The sequence below is a fragment of the Cynara cardunculus genome (genome assembly GCF_001531365.2).
Source record: "Cynara cardunculus var. scolymus isolate 2C chromosome LG 6, CcrdV1, whole genome shotgun sequence".
Classification (NCBI taxonomy): domain Eukaryota; kingdom Viridiplantae; phylum Streptophyta; class Magnoliopsida; order Asterales; family Asteraceae; genus Cynara; species Cynara cardunculus.
In genome coordinates this window covers 6,336,077-6,347,236 of record NC_037533.1, presented here as the reverse complement: position 1 = coordinate 6,347,236, position 11,160 = coordinate 6,336,077, and the positions used below count along the sequence as shown (strand labels likewise).

General features: G+C 39.4%; 1 protein-coding gene across 1 annotated transcript; it reads left to right on the top strand.

Annotated features, from left to right (window-relative positions):
• Positions 1-3,649: 3,649 nt before the first annotated feature.
• LOC112514096 lies at positions 3,650-5,566 on the top strand. The gene is made up of 2 exons (XM_025120430.1): positions 3,650-4,066; positions 5,021-5,566. The coding sequence occupies exons 1-2, from the start codon at positions 3,650-3,652 to the stop codon at positions 5,564-5,566; spliced, it is 963 nt and encodes a 320-aa protein (XP_024976198.1).
• The last annotated feature ends 5,594 nt before the right edge of the window (positions 5,567-11,160 follow it).

Below are 11,160 nucleotides of genomic sequence, written 5' to 3'. Positions count from 1 at the left end.
TTAAAATAAACCGGACGATACACCGCACAACCTTTGACCGGTTTAGAGTATACCGGACAATACATCACACAACCTTTGACCTGTTTAGAGTATACCGATCACCACTTGAACGGTTTAGACGATATCCGGTCATCACTTGACCGGTTTAGATGATATCCGGTCATCACTTGATCAGTTTAGATGATATCCGGTCAAGGCATGAGCGGTTTTCTTATCCGGATATCAATCCGGATAACCCTTGAACGGTTTAGACAAGAATCCATACAAAATGCTATARAATTCATAATAACCAGTTCTAAATGCTTATCAAACTGTATGTAAGCAGTTCATATCCAAAGCTCTTAATACACTCACCTTTTAGAAGTCAAATAACAAAGCTTTTGAAATCTTCTTCTTCTTCCTGTGCAGTTCTTTAAATTCTAAGAGTGTAAAGCTTTCCAATTATAGTATGAATGTGTGTTCCTTTTTCTTCACAATACTCTTTATATCAACCCACCCACATGGGAAGGTGATAGGCGGCTAAATAGCCGACCTTCTCTTTTAATAATAAAAATATTTTACCCACATACACACATATCCAATCATATATATATATATATATTACATATATATATATATATAAACTTTTAAAATAAGTACCAGAATATTACATTTGATTTGTTTGGTTTTCAACCATGGTTATAGATTTCAAAGAGGGTCATCCAAAGAAAGACAACCCTATGAGGAAAACCCAATTATTTGACACAAATGCATCCAATCCATCTTTCTTATACACTTCATTTTGCTCAAATCTTTCAACTCTTCACCAATGTGGGATATCTCAAACTCAACAACAATTCACCAACACCTCAATACCCAATTCTCATGATAACACCTCAAACACTCATGGTTCTTCTTTTAATATATATATATATATATATATATATATATATATAGGGGAGCGATCAAATGCAAACCACTCAATTTGTACAAAACGTGCAAACCGCATTCAACCAATCATAATTTTTCATTTTGTTCATTTTTTTGTAATTATGAGAGGTTGATTAATCATTTTTATTGTAGAGRGTGTTAATCATAGATATTATCATCTTCATTATTTTAATTTTAGAGAAATACATGAAACAGTTTCATTAATGTTAGAGAAATACATGAAACAGTTTCATTAAGTATTATATGAAACAATTTCACAACCATATATGAAACAACTTCATCAAAAAAGTATTATATGAAACAATTTCATAAGATTAAACAATGAAATCGACAAATGAAGGTGGTTTGCACGGTTTACACAAATGAGGGTGGTTTTCATATGATCACTCCTATATATATATATATATATTGTTGGGTCACCTATTGATTTGGTGATGACCCACTGATCTGTTCCTCTACCTTAGCAACACTTAGTAGTTATTGGTTTTTTGTATATTGTTGTCTTGGTACATACTTAAGCCATTGGCAAAATCGAAGACTAGTCGATGTGAAGACAGAAGGTCATCGATGCGGTGTTGTGGACCAACTGTCTAATATATACACCAAGACTCCAAAGTAGCTGAAATGAATATTGAAAATATTTTGATGCTACAAGCCGATTGAAGGAAGATCTTCATAGACCGAAGATTGAAAATCTTCATGGACTCAAGATTGAAGATCAGGGACCGAAGATTGAAAATCTTAATGGACTCAAGATTGAAGATCATGGACCGAAKATTRAAAATSTTYATGRACTCAAGATTGAAGATCATGGACCGAAGATTGAAAATCTTCATGGACCGAAGATTTGTGAGTAGCTGCTTGAAGCTACATATCCATCCAAAGGAGATCTTCCTACAGACTGACCGTATCTCTGCAAAAGCTTGTCTCTGCATGAACAGTATTGTATGCACATTGTGTACGATGAAAATGAGATATCAACAATGTTCAAGTCAACCCCTGCCTTCTTATCCTCAGGTGACAAGTGTCCCCATGCATTAAATGCTGAAGGTAGTATAAAAAGGCAGTGTGCATCTCCCATGCACACAACTGGCTTTTGAAAGATTACTTAGTGAATTCTTAAGGCAATCGGCTATTCTCTTCTTCTCCCTTGCTCTCCTGTGTGCGAAGAAATTCTTAGTGTTCTTCATTTTCTTTCAAGAACACTTTGTGTTATTTTTGAAAGTTCTTCTCCTTGTAAGATTGTTTAGGTTAGGTATTCTTTTCCTATCTTCCGCAACAATCTTTTGTATTTCTGTGTGTATTAATTCTTGATATAAATCAATAAGAATTAGAAAAGTTGAAAAAAGTCTGTGTAATTGTATTCAACCCCCCCTTCTACAATTACTTTATGTTTATTGCCATCCCCTTCGGGACTAACAAGTGGTATCAGAGTAGTTAGCTTAATATCATAAGCTAGATCTGCAATGATCTCTTCTTCTTCCAACTCTGCTCCTTCTTCTTACCAAGACAATGGTACTATTGCCAAGCCTCCCAAGTTTAACAAGAACAATTTTTCTATGTGGAAAAGTCGCATGACACTCTACCTTGAGGGTGTTGATAGACAATATCTCTCTATCCTCAAGGATGGACCCGTTGTTCCTAAAGTATGGCTTCGTCATGGAAAGAACAAAGAAGAAGGTAACTCTTCAAATAATTTTGATGATGATGAAGAGAAATCTGATTCTACTGGAAGGTTCATCATCAAAGATCCTTCTTAATACAATGAAGATGATAAAAGAAAAGTTTCATTGGATACCAAGGTAAGGGCTATCATTGCCMTCTCTCTTCCTGATGATGTCTTCCATTCCCTGGTAAACCTCTCTACTGCCAAGGACATGTGGAACACTCTATGTGTTCTGTATGAAGGAACCATCAAAGTAAAGAAAAGCAAGAAGTTTGGCCTCGTTAGGCAATATGAGCTCTTTGTGCATGGGAAAGGTGAATCTCTCACTGAGTACTACAACAGGTTTAACAACCTTCTCAATGATCTGAAGTTTCATGGCAGAGTCTATGAAAACGAAGAAGTCCTATGCAAGTTCATGGACTGTTTACCTGACTTCTGGGAAAACATCTGCACTTGTATCAAGACAAGTAAAGATCTTGAAAATATGCCTCTTACTGCTCTTTATGGAACTCTCCATAATTATGAGCAAACCAAGCTTCTCAAAAAGGCATTATTAAAGGATCCCAGAACTTCTTCTCTTGTTGCCCTTCTCTGCAGTGATACGAGGAAGCCAATAAGTGAACCTCGTATTACTTATCTAACTGAGTCTGAAGAAGATGCTGTCAGAAAAGAAGAACTTGCTAAAGTCATGCTGATGATGCTGATGATGAGGGTGATGAACCCTCAGTTAATGACTTGGCTGACAACATGGCCATGATGGCTACCAACTTCAAAAGGTATGCCAAAAAGGGCTCTTCTAACTTCTCTCCCAAATCTAAGGTCACCGACCGAAGAACCTTAGATCAATCTAAGTCAGCTCCTCTTGAACTGTCCAATGAGGAGTGCTTCAACTGTGGTAAGAAATGTCACTTTGTTGCTGAGTGCAAAAGCAAAAGGATCTCTAAGCGTCATCCTTCTCATCCCTCTAGCCGATCTTCTCACGATAAATACAAAGCAAAGTACAAGAGAGAAAAGACAAAGAACCAGAGCCTTCAAAGAAAAGGTAAGGGTCTCATGGCTGAGACTCATGACTGGATTGATGAGCCAACCTCTTCCTCCAGTGATGAGGACATGGCATATATGTGTCTTATGGCCAACATCCAGGAGAGAGAAGACTTTATCAAGGGATCCTCCTCTACTGCTGCTGCTGATCTACCTTCTACCTCCAAGGATGCCAAAGATCTGGTCAAACCAAATAAGGTAAACAACTTATCCTCTCTTTTTGAATCTGACAAGGTTCAAGCTTATGATTCTTTATCCGTTGATCTTTACAATGCTAGATCTGCTAAGAAGAAAGCTGACCTTGAAATCAAAAGTCTAACTAGTCAGTTACATAAATGCATGAATCAACTGAAAGACTTTGATAAATTGAAAAATGACCTGAAAGAACAAAAGTTAATAAACAATGTTCTTAACAAAGAAAAAACTAAGGTCTTTGAGAAGATGGAGAAAGAAAAATCCATTCTTCAAATATGGGCTAGATCATCCAAGAACCTAGATAAAATTTTTACATGATCAACTTCCTAGTGAAGTAAAGACTGGCCTAGGATATGATGATTTGGATCTGTGTGCTCCTGATGACTCTATGTGCATTTCTTCTCATATTCTTTCTTCYTCCTCTCCATCTCACTTATCTGATTCTGTTGGATCTCTTTCTCCTAGATCTAATGAAAATGGAAAATTTCTTAAGTTTGGAATTTTTGTCAAAGGTAACAATCCAAACACTGAATCTGAGAATGTTCCTGTCGACTGTATGTTTAACTCTCTCTCTCTCTCTCTCTTAAGGAATCTCCTGAAGTATGCTCATCTAAATCTAAAACATCTGAGCATCTAAAGCATCTTTTGAATCGTCGTTTCTCTGCTGCTAAGAAAGGAAAGTCTGTAGACAAGCCTATCAAGAATAAGAAGCCAAAATCCAAACTGAAGATGAAACATAAGCCTTCGACTACCTCATCTCAGTCAGCTGTTACTTCTCAGACTGGTACCTCAGTACCTTCTATTACTGAGTTCGTTCCTCGATCTGTTTCCTTGAAAAAGACTTCCAAGGTTTCTACCTCTTCTAAGAAACCTATCCCTGAGTCTGAAAAAGGGATTCTTGGTCCAAAACCCTCTTCATCCTCTGCCCCTCCTTCCAAAGCTTCTTCTTCCCTTAAAAAAATCCAAAAATTATGTTAACACAGTTATGCACACACCTTTAATTTCTATTAAACCTGTGTTTATTTATCGAAAACGTTATAACTGTGGTGACACTTTTCATATGGCCAAGAACTGTCTCAAAGAAAGAATCTCTAGGCCAGTAAGAGAAGAGAAAGAAGAAGATACTCCTAACCCCAATGGACCCATTGTAAAATGGGTACCTAAAAACTGATTTATCTGTGTTTGCAGGGCTTAGGACACCGACAGATATGGTACTTGGACAGTGGATGTTCAAGACACATGATTGGAAACAAGTCCCTGTTGATCAACTATGTGTCTGAACCTGGTCCTGCTGTAACCTTTGGAGATAATTCCAGAGGTACTACAAAAGGATATGGTGTTCTTTCTAACGGCTCGGTTACCTTCAACCGAGTAGCTTATGTGGATGGACTGAAGCACAATCTGCTAAGCATCAGTCAACTATGTGATCTCAACTTCATTGTGAAGTTTGAAGAAAACCAGTGTACTATTCTTGACTCTTCTGGCAAGAAGGTACTAACTGGTATCCGAAAGGATAATGTCTATGTAATCAACATGGACTCTTCTAGCCCTTCTGACGCCAACATCTGTTTCTACTCCGAGTCTACTACTGATCAAAATTGGTTATGGCATAAAAGGTTGTCCCATCTCAACTTCAAAACCATTAACTATCTTTCTAGTAAAGATCTGGTTATTGGACTTCCAAAGATGTCATATGTCAAAGTGAAGCTGTGTGAGTATATCTTATCTTTCTAAAATATTGTTTTTTTTAAAAATGATGGGTTTTACACTCATATATTTTTTTCTTTGAAAACCAGTTTCTATTTTTCTCTCTAAAAAAATCTCTATGTGAATTTCTTTTTATCGCTTAAAAAATATTGTATTTTTTTAAAATTTATTTCATGTTTAAAAAAAGGGGAAAAAGATAAAAAGTTTTTATTTTATGGCTGTGTGTAATGGTTTATTTTTACGCATATTTTCCTTGGTCTTTGTGGTATGCGGGCCTCGCATCTTTGGGCCGAACCTAAACCCTATCTCTCTCACCTCAAACCAACCTAATCGGCTTCCCCATTCGGCCTCCCCTCTCTCCTTTCGGTTTCCTCTCAAACCAAAGCATAGGTCGAACCCTTCTCTCCTTTAGGCTTCCCTTCCAAACCGATCACACCTCAAGCCAAACCAATCCCATTCGGTTTCCTTCCTTCACTAGCCGATCATCCTCTCCCATGCATATCTCTTCATCTCCAATCGGTTTAAACCCAATACTCCCTCCTCTCCCATCCTCATAAGCTGATTCTAACTTCGGCTTCCCCCCACCTCTTTCACTTGACAAACCGATCTTAAACACCCACACACCGACCCTTCTCCTTAAGCCGATCACCCCTTTCACCTTAACCCTAAACCTACTTTTACCTTAAGCCGAACCGGCCTTATTCAAGCCGACCCCTATCCACACCCTCACTACACACGCGGAACCCCCTCTAAACACTCCCTCATTCTTCTCTCTATCTCACCGATCCCTATCCAATTTCCCAATCGGCTCCAATTTCCCATTCGGCCTTCTTTCCCCTCCAAGCCGATTTTCTTTACTAAGTCAAACCCCAATCAGCTCCTCCCTCCTCAATCTCTTTCGGCTTCTTTCCCTTTTCCCTAACCATATTTTTTTTCTCAAACCCATTTCCCTCACCGAATACCCCTCTCTCCTACCTCCCTACATACCCCATCCACCTAATACTAATCCAATAACCAAACCTACACCCCTATCTCACCTATTTTCTTTGCCTTGTCAAGTCTTACCTTTTTGCTTTCGCTAGATTACACCTTATTACCCATAGTATATTTCTCTCCTTCGTTCTCCTTTTTTAAACACCTCAACCTCTCCTCTTCTCCAAAGCTTACTAAAACATCTTCACCCTCTCATATTCTCAAAGTTTACTGTGTGTTTTCAAGTTCATCAACCATGGCTTCTAAAGTTGGAACTCCTTCCAAAGCTCCAAAGGTTAATAAATTTGTTTCCCTCACTGCTGATGATGTTACATTTTCTCCATGCAATTTTGTGGCATTGTTGGATCACAATGAGAAATATCCGGATTTTTACATCATCATTGAATTTTTACGTAAGTGCCCTCTTTTCAAAGCTTTTACTTATTCTCGAAAGATGAGTAAATCTCTACTACGTGCTTTTTGGGCTACATGTGTATATGATGATTCTACAGAAGCTGTGCATGCAACTGTATTATCTGCTAATGATGTATCCTTTACTACTGATGATTTAAGAAGAGTATTGGATCTTCCTCCTTACTCCTCTTATGATGAACTAGTATCTGTTGATCATCTTCATATTGTTGCTTCCACTACGGGCTATGTGCAAGACCCTGCTTTGATAAAACAAAGCACTCTTTATAGGAAGAATATGGGTGGTATTTGGAACTTTTTCTTTCAATGTTTGAGTTCCAAAACTAGAGGAATGGATCAGTCACCCACTTCAGTAACCCAGCTAGCTCATGCACTTATTTTCCAGAGAAAAATTGACTTTGCTGGATATTTTTTTGGGGAGTTGGTAAAGAAGATGGGTAGTGCCAAATGCTCTAATGTACCTTTCATTAGATTTTCATCCATGTTGATTGTTGACAAACTTGAGTCACGTATGCCGGTCGATACTGAAAATATCTATGACCTCAAAGTGTCTCAAGTTGGCATTCAGACTTTGAATAAGGCATCATTGTTTACGGATCTTCCTCTTCCATTAGGTATGGTTTCTTTTGCCACCTCTTCTCACCCTATATAGGGAGAGTGCTCTGTGACCATAGTAGCTGGGGACCTTCCTCATGTTGCTCCGGTCACCCAACACTCCTCCATGTCAATGGCCCCTCTCCCTTATACTTCTTCAGCTACTGCCTCAAAAGAGGCCGCCTCCTCTGTCCGGAGACGGCTGGCAGATAGTTTTGTTCCCTTATCCTCCGCATTTGTTTCTAAGGATATGACTTTGAAAGCGCCTTCGGAGTCTTACCCCGCCTCTCTTCCCTCTCATTCAAAGCGAAGTCACTCTAGATTTTCCACTCTTAACTCTTCATCTAAGAAGACCAAGAAGCCAAAAAGGGCTAAAGACACATCTCCAACCAAGGACTCTCAACAGTCCAAGGTTGTTGAAGTTGGTCCTACTGAGCCCAGGACATCTGGTATACACCCCCTAGCTCCTCATTGCCCTCTCAAAAGGACACTGTTGTACATACGAGGATCCCACATGACTCCGCCTTGGCATCTCTACATGACCTTGGTGATGACTCGGATACCTCCCCTTTGTGAGGTCTCTCCTCTCCTCCACATATTCACGGCCTATCACCCGAGATCGATGATCATGATGATATTGCACAGATGGATGATTTATCAGCACCGTCTGATATTGACATCCCTTTTCTCCATTATCTTCTTATGAATGTAGGTGGTGAGCCTTACCAGCCTACTACTTCTACTACAGTGGTAATTGGCGACCCGCCTCATGCAGGCGTCGATGATACAGACACCGAGCCTCTCGCCGCTGTTGGTGATACAGATACTGAGCCTCTCGCCAATGTTGCTGATATAGATACTGAGCCTCCCGTCGATATCGTTGATACAGATTGAGCCTCATGCCAACATCAGTGATACTCCCATCGGTGACTCTGAGGGCACCGGTGGTACTGAGAGTGTTGGTGGTTCTTCTCCGAGTGGGTCAGCAAGCCCAATCAAAACTTTCTCACCTACTCCAGTTGTTTTTTGTCCCTCAAGGCCCCCTTCTGCATCGAGTTTTCAGTTCTCCTCTCCCTCCCATCCTGATGTGATCTATGCTCTACCTACTGAAGTGGTAGACATGTTTCGGGGTTTCTCATCTTAGTGTCAGCTGCTCATCTCTCAACAGACCTCCCTCAACACTGATTCATCTGGGAGATTGGACTGCTTTGCCTCCAGCCTCACTTCTGAGATGCGCCAGCACAGTGCCACCTTGCAAGATCATGGCATTGCTTTTACAACTATTAGAGATACGGTTGCTTCTCTTGATGCTCGCATGACTGCTCTCTCATATTCTCAGTCTAGTACCTCTAAAGCTGTAGCGGATCTTCGTGCTCGATCGAAAAGTCAGGCTGCCACAACTCAGGAAATTCTTCAGTCTTTGGCAGATCTACACTCCAAGGTGGATGCACAAACACATATATCCAAGTTGTTCTTAGACAGAAATACAGAGATATCTGTTGACTTGGGTCCTAGTCAGTTCACGGAAGCGGACAGAGTTATGTTAGCCAGTCGTCATGTTGAGTCCAATTTTGGTCTTCTTGGCGCTCTTCATCGCGGTATATCACGTCTGCTACGTGCCACAGGTGCTCCCTTTACTCCCTCTTCCCGTGCTGCTACTTATGAGCCTTCCTCCACTGACAATGTGGAGGGTCCCCCTGTTAATGCTCATGTGCCTTCCCCTGTTCCCACTGAGGGGGAGAAAACAGTTGACCCTACTATCAGTGAAAGTGGGGACGACGACTCAGCTTCTACCTCTTCTTCCTCAGCTGAGTTAGACTGTGATGCTCCTATTGAGGGGGAGCTATTTGATCATGATGATAGAGCTGTAGTACCTGTTAAGGGGAAGCAATCGTGCTCTATGCCTTCATTATCTGTTGATGTTGGTACTATACCTTCTCAAGTTGATATTCCCACTGCTTCTGGGGACTTAGTCCCAACTCACAGAGAAAGAAAGGCACCTATGACCTCAGATGAAGAAGCTGTTGCAGCTAAAGCAGCTAAAATTGCTAGATATCAATCTGAAGTCTCCTCAGCCGATAGACTTGTGCTTAAAGCTTCATGTCCTCAAGAAACTGATATTCATCTCCTAGGTATTTTTGCTGAGGATGCGGCCAAATCAATTGCTCTTCAAAAGCAATTTGAGGAAGCCAACAGATCTCACTCCTTGGTCCCACTATCTGAGTCTGAAGAAACCAAAGAGAAAAGAATTAAATGGTTTAACGACTCAATTCTTTGATGCTACATTACTACTCGAATTGTCAGTGCCAGAATCAAAGGTCCTCAAAAATTGACCTATGATTCCAATCTGATCTATTTGATTATTGGTCGAGAAAACATAGTAGTGAGGACATAAAAGCTATCTTGGATCAATGCCTACGGTCTTACTGAGTTGATGGAGATCATCAAGTTTCTTAATAAAAGCAGAAGTATGTACAAGGAATTTGTCTTGAGTCATTTGTATCGCTTTCTGAAAAAGATACAAATGATCAAGATGCATTACAAGTTGCCTTCCCCTCCACAAATCTCCTTTCTAAAGCAAATGTTAAGCAAAGCCAACTCTTCTAAATCTGCTTCTGCCTCGAAGTCCATCAAGAATCAAGATTCTCTTATTCAGAAATTATCAAAGGAAGGTAAGGCCCCTGATGTCTCACATCTTGATCTTACCCTTCCTTCAAATGATTGTCATCCGGAAGGAACTATCTTGTCCGCTCCTGAGCATGGAATATTCTTCTGGAACGCGAGTAGTTGCCTTCGATTTTTCCGAGCTTCTGAGATACCTATAGCTGATTCTCAGCTATTGCGCGTGATACTAAGTATAATCAAAATTGGTGAAGCCGGAAGAGTCTTTTATTCGTTGATCTCGGATGAACTGAAGAGAAGAGATGTTCTTGCAGTGGCTGATTCAAATGTTATGGAAGTAGATGATGATTGCTAGCTTTTCTATGTGACTTCTTCTTCTTGWACTATCTTCTTCACTGTAAGTATTTAATTCATTGTCTAGTATAGATGTAATTGATTTTTTAGTATTTACTTCAAAGTTTTTTTTTTCATTTTTTATTTTATCTCTGACTCGTTATTTGTTTTGTATATATGTTTATAGTTAAAAAAATTATTATTAAAAAAATAAAAAAAAATAAAAGAAAAGAACCCAAAAAGAATATGGACATGAGTCACAGAATTTATAAGTTCTTCTCAAAGAATTTTAGAGTTTGTGTTTCTTGTATTTATTTCTTTCTAAGTGTTTGTGTCRTCATCAAATAGGGGGAGATTGTTGGGTCACCTATTGATTTGGTAATGACCCACTGATCTGTTCCTCTACCTTAGCAACACTTAGTAGTTATTGGTTCTTTGTATATTGGTGTATTGGTATATACTTAAGCCATTGGCAAAATCGAAGACTAGCCAATGTAAAGACAGAAGGTTACCGATGTGATGTTGTGGATCAACTGTCTAATATATACACCAAGACTCCAAAGTAGCTGAAATGAATATTGAAAATATTTTGATGCTACAAGCCGATTGAAGGAAGATCTTCATAGACCGAAGATTGAAAATCTTCATGGACTCAAGATTGAAGATCA